The 18,457-nt window shown below is 39.2% G+C and overlaps 2 protein-coding genes across 9 annotated transcripts in view; both read left to right on the top strand.

Moving 5' to 3' along the window:
• Nucleotides 1-18,457, top strand: part of BAIAP2 (BAR/IMD domain containing adaptor protein 2) — a 403,422-nt gene that overhangs the window by 187,717 nt on the left and 197,248 nt on the right. The gene's annotated exons all lie outside the window — the stretch shown is intronic.
• On the top strand, nt 16,222-17,180 carry LOC138142880 (tubulin alpha-4 chain-like). Its single transcript, XM_069063942.1, has one exon. The coding sequence runs from the start codon at nt 16,241-16,243 to the stop codon at nt 16,613-16,615; it is 375 nt and encodes a 124-aa protein (XP_068920043.1). The 5' UTR covers nt 16,222-16,240; the 3' UTR covers nt 16,616-17,180.

Genomic DNA, 18,457 nt, shown 5'->3' with positions numbered 1-18,457 from the left:
GGCTGAGAAAGGTTGAATTCCTTTGCCCAGGGTCACACAGCTAGGAATATTTACTAAATATTTCTCAATTACATTTTAATCTGGTTGGGGCAAGACTCAGGAGTGAGGTCACAAGTTTAATATGTAACACTAATGAAATCCCATGTTTGGGACAATACCCCCCCCCCAAATCCAAGCAAACAAACCAAAAAAGAGCTTGGCTTAACAATCCACATTAACTAAATGGAAGAAAAATCCTTTTTGTCTGGACCATAACATGAAATTAGATGACCAGTCCATTATATTATTTTGTTGATAGGTATATAGCAATAATAATAGCTAATATTTATATAGCACTATGTAGCTAATATTTATATAGTGTGCAAAGTGCTTTACAAATATTAGTTCATTAGCTCTTTCCAACAACCCTGGAGCATAGGTGCTATTACTATTCCCATTTTACATATGATGAAAATGAGGCTGAGAGCTTAAATGACTTGTCCAGGGTTACACATTCTGGTTTGACTCTGTAAAGAACTTATGGTACAGTGAATAGAGCACCAGCCCTGGAGTCAGGAGGACCTGAGTTCAAATCCGGGTCTCAGACACTTAACACTTACTAGCTGTGTGACCTTGGGCAAGTCATTTAACCCCACTTGCCCTGCCTTCCCCCCTCTAAAAAAGAGAGAGAGAGAGAGAGAAGCTCCTTATAGTATAACAGTCAAAACTCTAACTCCAAACCACCTTTTCCTCAACATTCTATTTGGTCCTTCCAGGCCAACACAGTTAGCAGATATGTGAGATTGGATCTGAACTCAGGATCTCCTTACTCCAAGCACACTTGATGCCCTGTACCACCGAACTGAGAGTAGCATGACTACTGAGATAGGCTCAGAATTAAGTAGTGGGAATAGAGTAGGTTGAATAATACCTGTGAAATTGCTCAGCACTTTCAGTAATCCTAGGTTGCTCTTTGACATGAACACTCATTTCTTTAATACAAATGTATTTGGTTATGTCAAGTCTATAAATTTTCAAATACCACAGTCTTTGAAGAATTGAAGGTGTGGTGCAAAGGATAATACCATGTTTCCCAGATAATAAGACACTGTCTTATTAATTTTTTTGGAAAGAAAAACACCAGAGGGCTTATTTTCAGGGGAGGGCTTATGTTGTCCTGCCTCAGCTCTCCTCCACGGCACTGCTCTCAATGGCGCCAGCAAGCAAATCACTGGGGAAGAACAGGATGACGCGCTCACTGCTGCAGCTCTGATTGGATGCAGCTCGGAGCGCGGCGTGCGTTTCACGGGGGGAGGGGGGGGGAGTGCATACAGAGGGTACCGTAATGTAGCGTGTAGCGCAGGGGATCACCTTCACTACAGTAGCAATCTCAATAGGGCTTATTTTCGGGGGAGGGCTTATTTTAGAGGAATCTTACACAGTAAGGGGAGGGCTTATTTTCGGGATAGGTCTTATTATCGGGGAAACACGGTAAGAGACGTGGCTGGTTGGTGTGAGTAGGTGGTGACAACGTCCAATGCACAAGATAGGGCATAAGGAATACAGGGTGGCTTACTGCACTAAGACTTTCAGGACACTTCATAAAAGACCTAGAGGAAGGTTTTTAGCATTTAGGGGTAGATCCTCTCTGGGGTGTCTAAGGTAAATATGGATAATCTATCTGTTCAAGAAAGATAGAGCGAGCATACATAAATTGAAGTATGTGATTTTCTGTCTGTGTCTACAATTGTGATGAGAATCAAATTGACTGAAAAACATCCATATATCCAAAGGAAGGAAATAATTATTTATATAGCACCTACTATGTTCTATATAGTTCTATGCTAAGCACTTTAAAAATATGATCTCATTTGATCCTCAAAACAACCTTGGGAAATAGGGGTTACTATTATCCTTATTTTACAGTGGAGGAAACTGAGACAGTTAAAAGAAATTAAAGTGACTTGTCCAGGGGCACAGAGCTACTAAGCATCTGAGGGTAGATTTGAACTGAAGTCTTCCTGACTATAGGTCTAGCATTCTATCCACTCTGCCACCTGCCTGCCTTCAGGCAAATGGCAAATATCGATATATTTGACATTACATAGATTTACTTTTCATCTGAGTATCTGGTATAAAGGTCTTGTAGATCCAAGCCAAGCCTCCCCTCAGCCTTTTCTTAATAGAGTTAAGCTTCTCTTCTTGCTCTCTTCCAATAGCCCTAAGAAGAGAAAGTCAGATTTGAAGACTGAAGAAAAACATATTTTAAACTTTGGCTTTAAATAAACTTAAAACACATACACACACACACACACACTCACACATACCCCTCTCCAACACAGTCTAGAATTAGAAACAGTCAATCCTCTGCAAGGAAAGCCATCTGCATGAGAAACAGTATGTAAATGTCTTGGTTTCTCACTAATAGCATTAAAAAGCTGATAATTGCAGGTACATTTCTGCCTTGTGTTCTGTTTGGAAGGATTAGTGAGAATGCATTAAAGTCTTGTTTTCTGGGGTGTCCTCTAATTTCAGTTAATTCTAAAGAGCAAATTTCCCTGCTTCCCTCCAATAACTACCTTTTCAGATCACTTTTAACAAATTGAATCACTTAAAAGACAATGACAAGAAAACAAAAACTTGGGGGAGGAGTTGGTAAATTAATAATAATATTCAATAAGAATAATCAGTTGTTTAGTCACATCTGACTCCTTGTGACCCCATTTGGAGTTTTCTTGGCAAAGATACTGGAGCAGTTTGCCATTCCCTTCTCAAGTTCATTTGACAGATGAGAAAACTAAGGCAAACAGGGTTAAGTGACTTGCCCAAGGTCACACAGCTTGTAAGTGTCTGAGGCCAGATTTGAACTCAGGAAGAGGAGTCTTCCTGACTCCAGGTCCAGCACTCTATCCACTGCTCCACCTAACTGCCCAGCTAATAATAATAGCTTATATTTATGTAGCATTTTGACATTTATAAAGGTCTTGCATGCATTATCTTAAAGAACCATAACATTATAAATCAACGTTTAGAAGGATGCTCTTTAGAAGCCATCTAGTTCAATGTCTTCAACTGAAAATTGATCCCCTATTTTTACAAATTGGGAAAACCGAGTAACTATTTGGAGCCAAAAGATTAGAAAAAAAATCTGTGTGTTGGTAGCATTATGGAATCTGATCTAGAAAAAGAGAAACACGTTAATGGAAGACCTCATGGGGCCTGACATAACAAAGCTTCTAATCCAGTCAACTGGATTGGATTTTCTTAGCTACATTCTCCCACTGGCTGAATAAATATGTTTCCTATATTGAGGAGAAGTCACAAAAACTATGTGTATGTCTGCTTTGTGTTAGCAAAGGGTTTTGATTCAAGAACCATGCCCAAGGGATGCAGAACCTAGTTAGGGCTGTTTTCCTGAGTTCTTTATTATATATATACTTAGCTATTCATATACTATATCCCCCAGTAGAATTAGTTCCTTGAGGGAAGAGACTGTTTTTCCCCCTTCATTGTTATTTAGCTTTTTCATTTAATACAGTGCCTTGTCATTTGGCTTAATAAGTGCATACTGGTTGGTATTGGCATCTGTCTTCCCTTGGCATTTAGCCTTTGCTATATGACACTTACTCTGGCCATGTCTTTGGGACTGGAGGTAATATAAAGTACTTCAAACTGAAGATGCCAAATAATCTGTATCCCACACTTCTGTCCCTAGAACTAGTTTCTGGTTTTTAGCATATGAACTAGGCCACCTCAACCACCACTTTTCTCTGTATGACTTTTAAGTAATATTGATTTTCTGAGGCTCCAGTTTCTTCTTCTGTAAAATGAAGGGTCTGAACTAGGTGGTCTCTGAAATCCTTCCATCTATGACCCTATGATTGAATGAATGAATGAAGCATTTCTTACATGTTTACAATGCACAAAGTTCCGTGCTAAACCCTGGGGATAAAGATAAACTACTCAGACAGCCCTTGCTCTGAAGGAGCCCACATTCTAACGTAGGAGACAACAGTTACAGAAGGTTTCGGCTTCAAAGTGGAAAAAAAGTCTCGGGGTTCTTAGGATTCAGAGGCAAAATATGTGTTAATGCTTCTTTATAATGTCATTTCTACTGATAAAATCTTGTCAGTTTCTTATGTTGAACAGTTTGACTGTGCCAAGGACTTTGGTCGCCAGAACATTCCTTTCTAGTCTTTGGCAGCTCTATTCCACAATCATGGGATCTTTTCATTGGGTTGCCCAGGGAACTGGAAAGAGTCCTCACCTCTCATCCCAAGGATCCTATTTCTCCTCCCCTTCACTGTAATGGTTCAAGGACACTTTAGTCCCTGTGACTACAGGGCAGGCACTTTGCAGGGCTCTGGGATACAAGCATCCCAGGAGTACATTTAGGGAGGTCTTAGTCACCTGCTTAAGCTATTTAAATCATCTTTTGTCAGTTAATGTATTCTAATGAGCAAGTGGGTGACATAGCTGGTAGATTGAGGATGACATTGTAATATAATAAGAGAGAGAAAGAGAGAGAGAAAACCCACCCTAATGAAACTTTGAAACTCATTGTTGCACTGCCGCACCCCTGGGCTCACCCTAACCATGTCTCCTCCATGCACCTGGGGAGGGACTCCACCGGGGACGTTATATAAGTGGTAAGTTACCACAGTAACCTCCTCCCCTCCTCCCCAACCTTGGTGCTGCCTGGAAGAAGCTGCAGTTTGCCAGCTTCTGAACATATAAATCACTCCATCCATCCATCCATCCATCCATCCATCCATCCATCCCATCACAGGCAGATATATACCTCTTACCCCCTTCTCAACTCCTGCTTCTCTGAATAGGGAGATTCCCAGAGTCATCCTTCCACCTTAAACATTGTGGGATTCTGTCCCTGCTCAGAAAAAGAACAGATGCTTGTGGGGAGCTGAATCTTTTAGAATACCCTGTTAGGAATGATGAGAACCTACCGGGGGGAGGGAAGAGTATATGCATAGTCCCTAATAGGAGAAGTACCCTATTTCTAATAAAATTTAATTTAAATTTGACAGTCATTTATTTTTTTATTTTTGCCTTTTGGAGGGCAATTGGGGTTAAGTAATTTGCCCAAGGTTACACTGCTAGTTTTGTGTGTGTGTGGGGGGGGGAGGTGTTAAGTGTCTGAGGCCAGAACCCATCTCGGGTCCTCCTGACTCCAGGGCCAGTGCTTTACTCACTGTGCCACCTAGCCACCCTGACAGTCATTTATTAAGTGCCTGCCATGAGCTGGTCAGAGCACTAAGCATTATATGACAAAGACAAAACAAAACATTGCCTGACTTCAAGGAATTTACACTCTATTAAAAAATATATCTATTTTATTTTTATTTTATGGAATAAAACAAGCATTTCCACAACATAGTATAATTTTTTTTAAAACATTGATTGCGCATAAAATTTACATTCTATTAAGGAGAAACAATATGTACACAGGATAGAGGTGTGATGAAGTCAGCTCTGAACTGGCTCTCAAAAGTTGATAATTCAATTATCAGAGCGAGCATTTATGCCTTAGAAATGCACAAAGGCTGCAAATCAGGGCTTGACTTATCGTTTTGCTGAGTGTCTAGACTTAAGAAAACGATAGAGAAAATGTTAATAATGCAGCTTAAACTTAAAAGTGTGTCAGATATACTTTTTCTCCAGAGCCAGTTACCACCAGTCTTGTGTGGGAGCAGGGGCAGCAGAGTATCAGGCCAAGAATCAAGAAGACTCATCTTCCTGAGTTCAAATCTGGCCTCATAGTTATTATCTGTGTGCCCTGGGAAAATCACTTAACACTGCTTGTCTGTGTTCTTCATCTGTCAAATAAGCAGGAGAAGGAAATGGCAAACCAGTCCAGTATCTTTGGCAAGAAACCCCTAACGGGATCATGAAGAGATGAGGTGAACACAACTGAACAACAACTTATGTGTAAGTAAATTTAAAAAAAAAACAAACCTATATACTAAGAGATTTCAGGAGTCAAGCAGGATACGTCTCTATTTTCTGGGACCTTACATTCTATTGATGGGATATATTACATAAATAGAGGAGTAAAAATATAAAATAATATTAGGGTGGGAATTAGAGAAAATATAATTTGAAGGGAAGATTGTGAACAAAAGAGTTCCACAGGGCACAGTGGAAGGGCAGAGAGGAATGGGATAGGGACAGTGGAGAGATGGGACCAACCAGGGTGGGTATGAAGAAGCAAGGAGTGATTGTTAAGGGACAGGATTTTAGCCTAGCCAGATAACAACACATCCCTCATAGTAGCAAAAGTCACATAAATTTGATTATGTTTAGAAAGGGGTGGAATCTGAGAGAGAAGTACAAAAAAGAAGGGGGATCCAATTGCCCAACGGCGACAGGGAATATATCCAATCTCTAGTCCTCCCTGATGGTGAAGGAAAATGGTTAGTGTAATTCCAGGACCAGGCTGCTTACATGGAAGTAAAGCATATAGGAACTAGCCAACATTCCATACAAAATACAAAAAGTAAAATCCTAGAATTTTAGAAACGAAACGGGCAATGGATAAATTCTTTTTAAAAGTTTGCCTGACTTAGGTGGGACTGCAGCTTTGACAAAAGTTTTAGCACCTATGTCAATTTGGGAATAGGACTTTTTATGCGTTGGGCTGGAATCTATCATCATGGTATTAGTGCTGAGGTGAGAAGAGTGGGTTTGAGTCCCAGTTCTTGGCCTCAGTTTCCCAATCTATAAAATGGGGATAACGTTTCTTGCACTACCTCCTTCATAAGGTTGTGGTAAGTATTCCAGGCCAGGCGTATAGTAGGCCAGTGCAATAATTCAGCCTCAAATTTCAAATAGCAATAAGGCACTTGGGAATCATAAAATGCAATTAAAACCAACTTAACTGATAGGAGATTAAGAAAAAGCTTCTAGAATTAAAAGGATGTAGAAAAACACTCAATGCCCTTCCTTCGTAGTCACCCCAGAAATTGGCCATGCTAAATCTGGAAGGCATTCCCTGCAGGCAATTGAAGTTAGGAAGAAAATTCTGACCACTATTGCCCTCAAGCTGGGCCTTTTTATACCTCAAGTGGCCAGGCAGTCGAACAGCCTCCCCACCCCCTTAGAGAACCAGCTCAGCCTACTGCTGCCAGAGCAACCTCCCAGTGTGTAAAGCAGTGGGTGGGTGGGCCTTCCAAAGAGAAAAGGGAAGGGAGGAGGCGGACGTGAAAGGCAGAGAAGGGAGAAGGGACTCCTGTTACTGGCTATACAATTTATTAACAATGTAATCAATAATAACATGAAAATACAAATAACTATTTAAAATAGCTAGGAGAAAGAATATATTCTGGGTTACTTCTAACCATCACTGTAACTGTATATGACTTCTTATTTCTTCCTTCAGCAATGCGTGGGCACAGCACCCAACTTGCTCCTCCCCAATGACAACCCCCAGATCCCCACAAAACCAGCAGATATTCTTCCACAATGAGGAAAGTGCTTTATAAACCTTAAAATATATTAATATTATTATGACTCCAACATGTGTTATTTTCACAATAACATTATGAATATATAGATGAAGTCAAAGAACCTGGGTTCAAACCCTGTCTCAAACACTTGCAAGTTGTGAGGCCCTGTGAAAGTCATTTAACTTCTCAGGGTCTCAGTTTCCTTATCTATAAAATTAGGATAATAATACTTATGTCAGTCACTGTATGGATTTGTTTTGCCTGACTATATTCATTTGTTATGAGGGAGGGCTTTTATTTGGGAAAGTGGGGAGTTAAGAGAAAAAAGAATGATAATGATAGTGATGCCAAAGAAAAACAAAAAAGTATGCAGATGAAACATTTAGAAAATACACAGAATAGAGCAGAATGAAGTTCAGATGAGCAGAATTGTCTAGGAACCTATTAAATTTATATAGTACCCCCTAGTAGGGGTTGGGGGGTGGGTGCCCTGCATACTCTTTCAACCCTAACTTGCTCTGACAGGCTCTATCTCTAGTGAGGCTACTGACTACTTCTTTTTTCATATTTTGGCTTCTAATGTTATTGCTAATAAGTCTCTACCTCCCAGAGATCTATTAACCAGTTAACACCTCCCCACTATCAACCAATTGCCATCAAATAGCTATTATAAAGGAATATTTTCTGAGAAGATATAGCAAGGACAGGGGTTATGAAAACTTCCCCCCAAACTGGGAGCATACCAATCTCATAAAAATAATATCCATCCCCCAACTGATAAATGGTCAAAGGATATATATAAACAGGTAGTTTTCAGAAGGTGAAATCAAAATTATAAAAGTCACATAAAAATGCTCTAAATCACTATTGATTAAAGAAAAATTAAACTAAAACACTTTGAGATACCACCTCATACCTATGAGAAAAGGAAAATGATGAATACTGGAGGGAATGTAGAAAAATAGGTACTCTAATACACTGCTTATAGAGTTGTGAAGTGATCCAACCATTTTGGAAAAATAATTTGGAACTATGCCCAAAGGGCTATAAAACTATATCCTTTAATCCAAAAATACCACTATTGGTCTGTGTCCCAAAGAGATCAAAGAAAAGGGAAAAGGACCTATTTGTGCAAAAATTTTTATAGCAGCTCTTTTTTTGGTGACAAAGAATTGGAAATTGAGGGGACATCCAACAATTAGGGAATGGTTGAACAAGTAGTTGAACATGATTGTGATGGAATACTAATTTTGTTATAAAAAATGATGATCAGGATGGTTTCTGAAAATCCTGGTAAGTCTCATGTACAAAGTGGAGTGTGAAGAATTAAGAAAGCATTGTACACAGTAATAGCAATATTGTAAAGATCATCTCTGAAAGATAGCTACTCTGGGGGGGTGGAGCCAAGATGGTGGAGTAGAAGCACAAACTTGGCGTGGGCTCCCACTCCAATCACTTCCAACACATGCAAAAAATGACTCTAAACAAACTTTAGAGCTACAGAACCCACAAAGTGACAAAGAGAAACGAACCTCCTGCTGAAGGAAGCTCAGCTGGTGGACAGGAAGGGTCTATCACACCAAGCTGGGAGCTGAGCACAGTCCATGTGGTTCCAGCCCCAGGGCCGCCCCAACCAGTGGCCTCTGGAGCAGACTTCAAGAGAATGAATCATCAGTAGCTGTGTTGGTTTCCAGACTTCTCAACCCATAAACGCCAAAGACAAAGTAAAGGTCAGTGCGAAACTCTGTTGAAACATAATTTTTTTGCTTCATTTTTCTTAGAGGTTTTTTGTGTTTTCTTTTGCAGCATAGCTAATATGGAAATGCATTTTACATGACTCCATGTGTATAATCAATGTCATACTGCTCACCTTCTTGAGGCAGTGGGAAGGGGCAGAAAGGCAGGAGAGAATTTGGAACTTAAAATTTTATTTTATTTTTTAAAAAGTATTTATTTTCCCCAAATTATGTGTAAAAACAATTTTTAACATTAATTTTTTTCCAAATTTGAGTTCCAAATTCTCTCCTGTCACCTTCCCTGTCATTGAGAAGGCAAGCAATTTAATATGGGTCTTATATGTGCAATCAAACAAAACATATTTCCATCTTCATCATGTTGTACAAGAAAACATAGACCCCTCCAACCCCAACAAAACAACAAAAATAAAGTAAAAAAGAAAGCTTCAATATACATTCAGAATTCATCAGTTCTTTTTCTGGAGATGGATAGCATTTTCATCATAAGTGCTTCAGAATTGTCTTAGAACATTGTGTTGCTGAAAATAGCTAAATCATTCACAGTTGATCACCTTACAATATTGCCATTACTATGCATAATTTTCTGCTCATTTCTCTTTGCATACATTCCTGTAAGTCTAGGTTTTTCTAAGAGCATCCTGCTTATTTTTTTTAGAACAATAATATTCAATCAACAATCATATACCACAACTTGTTCAGTCAGTCCCCAATTGATGGGCATTCTCTCAATTTCCAATTTTTTGCCACCACAAAAAGAACTGCTATAAATATTTTTGTACAAATAGGTCCTCTTGCCCTTTCTTTGATCTCTTTGGGACTAGTAGTAGCATTTTTGGGTATGCAGTTTTATAGCCATTTGGGCACAGTTCCAAATTGTTTTCCAGAATGTGTGAACTACTTCACAATTCCACCGACAATGCATTAGTATCTCAATTCTTCCACATCCCCTCCAACTTTTGTTATTTCCTTTTTCTGTCATATTAGCCAATCTGAAAGGTATGAGGTGGTATCTCAACATTGTTTTAATTTGCATTTCTCTAATAAATAGTAATTTAGATTATTTTAAAATATAACTATAGCTAGCTTTGATTACTTTGAAAATTGTCTGTTCATATCTTTTGACCATTTATCAATTGGGAAATTACTTTTATTTTTAAAAAATTTGACTCAGTTCTCTATATATTTGAAAAATGAGACCTTTATTCAGAAGAATTTGATGTTTTTTATAGTTAAGATTACTAATTGTATTTCCCTCCATCCTATTTTCCATCTGTCTATCCTATTCTCTCTTTTTACCCTGTCTATTCTCAAAAGTGTTTTGCTTCTATCACTTTCCCCAATATGGCCTCCCTTCTAGCAGTTCCCCCTTCTCTTATCTCCTTCCTCCACTGCTTTTCTGTAGGATAAGTTATATTTTTATACCCAACTGAGTGTGTATGTTATTCCCTCTTTGAGTCAATTCTGATGAGATTAAGGTGCATGTGTTCCACCACCCTACCTCCCTCATCTTCCCCTCCACTGTAAAAGTTCTTTTGTGCCTCTTTTATTTTAGATAATTTATCCCACTCTACCTTTCTCTTTCCCCTTATCCCAGTGCATTCCTCCTTCTCACCTCTTAATTTTATTTTTGATACTCATTCCATCATATTCAATTCATACCCATGCCCTCTGTTTATGTATACTCCTTAATGTACATACTGCCTTAATAATGAGAAAGTTCTTACAAGTTACATGTATCATCTTCTCATGTAGGAATGTAAACAGTTTAGCTTTATTGAATCCCTTGTGATTTCTCTTTCCTCTTTACCTTTTTATGTTTCACTTGAGCTTTGTATTTTAATGTCAAGTTTTCTTTTCAGCTCTGTTCTTTTCATCAGGAATGCTTGAAAGTCATCTATTTCATTAAATATTCATCTTTTCTCTTTGAGGGATTATACTCAGTTTTTCTGGGTAGGTAATTCTTAGTTATAATCCTAGTTCCTTTGCCCTCTGGGATATCATGGAACTTAAATTTTTAAAAAATGAAAAATAAAAATAGTTAATGTAATTGGGAAATATTTAACAAAATAAATAAAAATATATTAAAAAAACAAGTAGGGGCACACTCTTTACTCTACATATTCTTATTCTGTAGGGAGAGTGGATTCAAACTCAAAAGTCATGAATATAAAATATTTCTTTAAAACATTCTCCCTTGGAGTGGGCAGGTGACACAGAGAATAAAGCACTGGCCCTGGAGTCAGGAGAACCTGAGTTCAAAGCTGGCCTCAGGCACTTAACACTTACTAGCTGTGTGACCTTGGGCAAGTCACTTAACCCCAATTGCCCTACCTTCCCCCATACAAAAAAAAACATTCTCCCTCCTTCATATATACAAGGTCCCGTGGGAAGAGTGAACTCAGACTTGAAGCATACTAAAAAATATACTAAAATACATAAGCACTCTTGCTACTTGGAGTCCTTTTCTCCTTTGTCAAAATTATCTTTATCTTAATTTCTGGGTATGGCATGCCCAAGAGATGAGTCATTCCTTTGTTTGAAAGACATGCTCTTTCAGCTGCCTGGCTGTTGGTCTGAGTCAAGCAAGAGACACTTCTCAGTGTTGGTTCTTTACTGAACTCAACTGTTGTCACTATTGGAAGACTTTATTACTGACTTCAATTGCTGAACCTCTGATCTTCCAACATTTCAAAGCTAAAAACATAATGACCTCATTTGTTTCACCTCTGGATACCTGAAATCAGGAAAGAATAAGCACAAAAGACAAAGAAACAGAGGTACCATACATTCATGGACACATGGTGTCTGTGGCCATTTTCCCTCCCTCGCCTGGAGGTTAACAGCATTTCTTCCTCACTTGAAAACAAAGATCACCTCAAACATTTCATATGTAAACTCAGTTATGGTTCTGCCATTGGTTCTTCTGATTCAGAGACCAATTATAAAATTCATCATCAGTACATAGCACCAGTTCATCAGTCACTCATGGCTACCCAAAGTTTTGAGTATTAGATTGGATGCAGCCAGAAAATACTGTTCATACTCTAGGAAGGGCATATTGACAAAGGATTGGGTCATGGTTGAGCAGTCCTTTATTGCACTTATTGTAGAGTAAAAAGGAAAAAAAAAAAAGAAAACCTGTACAGATAATCAATAAATAGTAAGTGCTTAAACCTCCAATGGGGTCGCAGAGAATAGGGTGTGGCTAAAATGACTCAACAACAAACAACATGTCAGGACTCCACGAAGGTCTGGGATACTAAGAGAGGTAAGCGGCAATCCCCGCCTTTAAGAAACTCACAGTCTAAGGGAGAGACAACACACGGTCAGTTAGGTACAAGTCAGCGGTGCACCGGATAAATAGGGAATAATTAGTGGAGAAAGGCAACTAGGATTGAGAGCGATTGAGAAAGGCTTTCTGTAGGTGAGATTATACCTGAGACTCGAAGGAAGCCAGGGAAACCAGCAGGCAGAGATGAAGAAGGAGAGTATTGTGCATAATAAAGATTCATACTTTCATAGATAGGAGTATTCATAGCCACTTACTGTGTGTTCCAAAAGCTTTAATAGCTTAAAACTACACTAAAACTTTTGGGACACCCTGTCTATGAATTTTTATGAGAATAATTCTCTTTTTTCTACTCTTCTTTGTAGACTCACAAGTGCACGCTGACAAATATCTTAAAACATAAAAGAGTAACTCATCACAAAGGACTCCTGGGAATTCATAAACGGGAAACACATGAGGAACTCAAAGGGCTCCCAGAAGTGCCTAAGCAGATACAGAAATCCATATCACCTCATCGCCTCTGTTATGCTCTCCCAGGAGGCAAAATCTCCCAGGAGACTTGTGGTTTTGCTGAACTGATTGCACTTTTCTCATAGTCTACCCTATCTGAACACCATCACAAGGTCCAAATTTCTGACCAAGACACATGACTTGTCCTCCTAGAAGCAGTCATTTTCTCTTCTGAGAAGAGTATATTTGCAGAGAGCACCTCTCATGACCAGTCAGCATCCAGACTCTAGAACTTCTGAACACATGAGGTAGCCACCAAGGCTATAGAGATATCCATGTCAGCATTGTTGATCAGTCACCTGAGCTCAGGGAGGGAAACAAAGTGTAAGAGCAATCAGGGATTTTAGGTACAACTCAGCCTCATCCAAGGCAACATATTCATAGCAATAAGTTATTTTTTCTGGTGAGTATGTTTGGCTGGAGTGGCTAGGGAGAAGGGTGTTTTCAATAGCACCTGCATAGCTGCAGTTCTGGGTGCCTGAGTTATGGTTAAGTTATAAACTTCTTAAAGGTTGACACTCAGAAGAAGAAATGTTGGGAATTTGCACTTCATAAATATTAACTCATTTGATCTCACAAGAACCCTGGGAGATGGGTGCTTTCATTATCCTCATTTTGCAGTTGAGGAAACCGAGGAAGACAGAGGCTAAGTCAGTGGTGATAAACTCAAATAGAAATGGAGGCCATTAAACCACACACAAGAATTCCTGAGGTGCATATTGACTTAGAAAACCACACATTAACATTCTGTTTTATTTTATTTTTATTTGTTTTGTTAAGTATTTCCCAATTTATATTTTAATCTGGTTTTGGCTATGAGTGTTTTCCAAATGTAGCCACATGTTTGACCCCTCTGGGCAAAGCGACTTTCTCAGGGCCACATAGCTATTAAGTTCTCAAGAGTGGATTTGAACCACCCCCAGTCTTCCTTACTCCCAGCTCAGTGTTTTATCCACTGTGCTATCCCCTAGCGTCCTGGAAGTGGCAAAGATGTTGTCCCATCCTTACATATGCTCCATAAAATACACCCTGCCACCCTCACCCTAGACCCCAGTCCATTAGATCAAAGTGGAGAAGAGGAGCTCCTCTAACTATCTCCATTACATTTTCTCTACCTAATCTAACAGGACTGCTTTGAGGGCAGTACTTGAAGCATTAGCATTATTACTGTAGTGTTAGTGTTATTACTACTAGTGTTAATGTTATTAATGACAACACAGTAAGGTTTCATATAAATTTAATTAATAAAAATTGAATTTTATAGAGAGGGCAAATATAAGTACAGAAATGGGGAAATGATAAGGAATGCTATGCAAACTGGGCAGTTTGAGAAGAAACCAAAAACCTAAAACATTAGAACTAAAGGGATTTTAGTTTAAATTAAATTCTCCAAGCATATTATGAACCCAATATGATCCAGGTACTACACTAAGCACGAAGAATACAAGTCCCTACCCTCAAGGAGCATTCTAAGGGAAGTGTGTGCGTGTGTGTGTGTGTGTATACACACACATATACATATATACACATATATGAATGAATACAAGGTGATGCTTTATACATATATCTACTATATACAATGTTACAATACATAATAATACAAAATAATACAAAACGAATAGATACAAAATAATGCTCACTTGGGGTGGGAGAGCACTACCACTATCTAGTCCATTCTTGTCAATTTACAGATGAAGACACTGAAGCTTAAGAAGAGGTAATTACTTATCCAAGATCATTTACCTAGTTAGGTCAGGGTCAAGGATAGAATATTATCTCAACACCCACTTCATGCTTTCTATTATAACCTCTTGTCAACTCTCCTCCATCACCTCCTGGAACTGGAATAGCATGGGCAAGCAACAGCCCTGAGAGGGCAGTGGAGAGAACCCTTTTGCAGAGTATTTTTATCGACAGAATGGAATTGTATGCCACACTACCTACTTGCCTTCTTGGATGCCTGCCTAATTGAGATTTGGGGCTTCCTAGGCTGTATGATGCAATGCCCTGGGCAGTGATCAGCAAATCTGTCGGTCCTTTGAAAAGAACTGGATTGAGGAAATGAAACCACCCTTGTTGTGAAAAGCCATAGTTGGATGGGCATGGAGGAATGGATGAATATCTTATCTAATTGACATCATAACGAGTAAAGCAAGAGCATCAATTCACTAGAATTGGACTCAAACCAGGACACAGTAATAAGAGGGTGAGGTTTTTAATAAACAAATGATCTGTCTACAGACCAGACTAGAGTCCCTAGAGCTAGGATGGTGTCCCTAGAACCTTGGAAGAGAGCCTGCTCCTTCCCACATTCCTTGTGACTTTTCTCCTTAACATTTAAATATTCTTTTAATAATGATAGTTAGCGTTTGTATAGAACCTACTTGGAGGCAGGCACTATGCTAAGTGCTTTACAAATATAACATCATTTGATGCTCACAACCATCTCAGGAAGTAGGTGCTATCATTATTCCCATTTTATAGTTGAAGAAATTGATGTTAAATAATCTGTCCAACATCACATAGCTAAGATACAACTGAGGTCATATTTGTATTTGTCTTTCTGACTCCAGGTCCAATGTTCTATTCACTGTGCCACATAGCTGCCTAATTTCAAATTTTCCTATTTACTTCAGGGTACTTCAGTACCAGATATTAGGGGAGATAGTAGAGTAGTGGGAGCTGAAGCCCATGAAACTTATATGGGAATGGGTTTATGGGGGATATCTCATGGAGCAAAAAAATTAATTGTTAATTAGGAAGGGAAAAAAATAGACTTACCACTGAAGCACTTGTCACTTGGAGATGACCTAAAAAACCCTAAGTGGTTCCTTAGTCTCCCACCAAGTGGCAGGTGAAGGTATGGAGATATTGTATCAAAGCTGCATAGGATAGGATTGATCACTGAGCCAAAAGGAATGGTTCATTCAGTGGACCTTGGGAAGTTCTCATCCCTCTATTCCTTTGACTGTGTCCCCTGTGACAAATAGCTTTCCTTCGCTAGATTTCCTGTGAGGGAGTAGAATAGAGGCACCCTCTTCTCTACCTAAACAACCTACCATCTGTTAGCATGTGATAGATAAAGTAGTAGCTCATAGGTGAGTAGGCCTGGACTTTGAAGCCCTTGACTGCTTTTTTTTAGTTCTTTTTAAAAAATAAAAATGTTCTTTTTATTGATGTTATTGTGTCTTTAGTTCTTTTTTTAAAATGGAACTCTTCCAGCCCCTCAGGTTTCTACAGCTATGGTAGAGCCCTACAACTCCATCTTGACAACCCACATCACCCTCGAGCACTCAGATTGTGCCTTCATGGTGGACAATGAGGCCATCTATGACATCTGTTGCCGAAATCTAGACATCAAACGTCCCACCTACACCAACCTCAACCGTGTCATCAGCCAAATTGTCTCCTCTATCACAGTGTCTCTTCGTTTTGATGGTGCCCTTAATGTGGACCTCACAGAGTTCCAGACCAACTTGGTGCCCTATCCTCAAATCCATTTCCCCCTGGCAACCTATGCACCTGTCATCTCTGCAGAGAAGGCCTACCACGAGCAGCTCTCAGTATCTGAGATCACCAATGCCTGCTTTGAGCCAGCCAACAGGATGGTGAAGTGAGACCCTCATCATGGCAAATACATGGCCTGCTGCCTCCTGTACCGTGGCGATATGGTGCCCAAAGATGTCAATGCTGCCATCGCAGCCATCAAGACCAAATGAAGTATCCAGTTTGTAGACTGGTGCCCTACTGGCTTCAAGGTTGGCATCAACTACCAGCCACCCACTGTGGTTCCTGGTGGGGATCTGGCCAAGGTACAGAGAGCAGTATGTATGCTGAGCAACACAACAGCCATTGCAGACACCTGGGCTCACCTGGACCACAAGTTTGACCTGATGTATGCTAAGAGGGCATTTGTGCACTGGTATATAGGTGAGGGCATGGAGGAGGGAGAGTTCTCTGAGGCTCAGGAAGACATGGCAGCCCTGGAGAAAGATTATGAGGAGCTGGGCATTGACTCCTATGAGGATGAGGATGAGGGGGAAGAGTAGAGCGGCCACCTGAAGCCATTTTACTCTTTGTTGCAAAATCCTTTCAAAATAAACAGAGTCTCTGTGTTTTGAAACTAAAAAAAAAATGGAACTCTTTTTGTTCCTTTTTTCCCTTAATGTCTAGCAAATAGTTTAATACTTAGCTGTGAGGCACAAATGAGACGTGTGTAAAAGCACCCTCTAAACTTTAAAGCACTACGTAAATGTCAGTTATTATTACGATTATTAATAAGAATTGTTCCACTTGGCTGACTGCAATATGGGAGTTTTGCAACTTAATTCAATTCAGCAAGTATATATTAAGTGCTTTCTGGCATAAACACTAGGAAAGACAGTAGGAATAGAAAGACAAAAGCAAAATAGTTCCTGCCTTCAAGGAGCTTACACTCTACCATTTTGCTAGAGTTGGGTGAACACTAACCATTGAGGAAGTAAAGAAGATAATCTTGTTGGAGGCAGCACTTTTGCCTAGATCATAATAAAGTCAGATGAATTTGGAAATGGTTGAATAGCCAGACTCAAATAGTAGTTGTTAATGGTTCAATGTCACTTTGGCAAGTCTCTAGCAGAGTATCCCAGGGCCCTATGCTACTTAATATTTTTATCAATGGCTGGGTAGAAATATAAAAGTCATGCTTATAAAATTTCCAAATGACACAAAGTTGGGAGGAATATTTTATACCTTGGATGACAGAGTCAGGATATGACAAAAAGGTCTTGAAAAACTAGGACATACTGAGCTTCAACTAATAAGATGAAATCCAATAGGGATAAATGCAAAAGTTTTACACTTGGGTTCAAAAATAGAAACAATTTCATTAAGTAAGATTATAAGATAATCTTCATAGGGTCATTGAAGTAGGAGGAATCTTAGAAGTTCTCTGATCCAACACCCTCATTTTACAGATGAAGAAACTGAGACCTGAAAGGTGAAGTGAATTGTCCCTAGGCCAAGCAAATAGCTAGTGGTAGAGCCAGGATTTGAAACCAGGTCCTGTGACTCCAAATTTATTGCTTTTCCCCCTGTACCACCTTGCTTCCTATAGGCACAAGATGAGGGAAGGACGGGTAGATAGCAGTTAATAGCTATGAGAAATGATGATCTCAATGATCTTAGAAAAAAATAGACTTGCATGAAATAATGAAGAGCAAAATGAGCAGAACCAAGAGAACATTGTATACAGCAACAGCAATTTTAAGAACAACTTTGAGCAAATAAGTCATTTTGACTATTATAAATGCCCAAGTTAACTACAAAGGAATGTGAAGGAAGATGCTACCTGCATCCAGAGAAAGAACTGATAAATAGAAATATATATATAAATGATCTTACATATTTATACATATTTGTGTCTAATGGTAGTCATTTCTAGGGTGGAAAAGGGAGGGAAGAAAAAAGGAAAAAAATAA

Source organism: Petaurus breviceps, unplaced genomic scaffold (assembly GCF_028583685.1).
Source record: "Petaurus breviceps papuanus isolate PSGF00001 unplaced genomic scaffold, PetGlider_PUasm1.0 90617, whole genome shotgun sequence".
Classification (NCBI taxonomy): domain Eukaryota; kingdom Metazoa; phylum Chordata; class Mammalia; order Diprotodontia; family Petauridae; genus Petaurus; species Petaurus breviceps.
This window is presented reverse-complemented; position numbering and strand designations above follow the sequence as displayed.

Bases quoted from the DNA above. Each gene is read 5' to 3' on its own strand.
- LOC138142880 (XM_069063942.1), top strand. From the start codon at position 16,241: ATGGTAGAGCCCTACAACTCCATCTTGACAACCCACATCACCCTCGAG.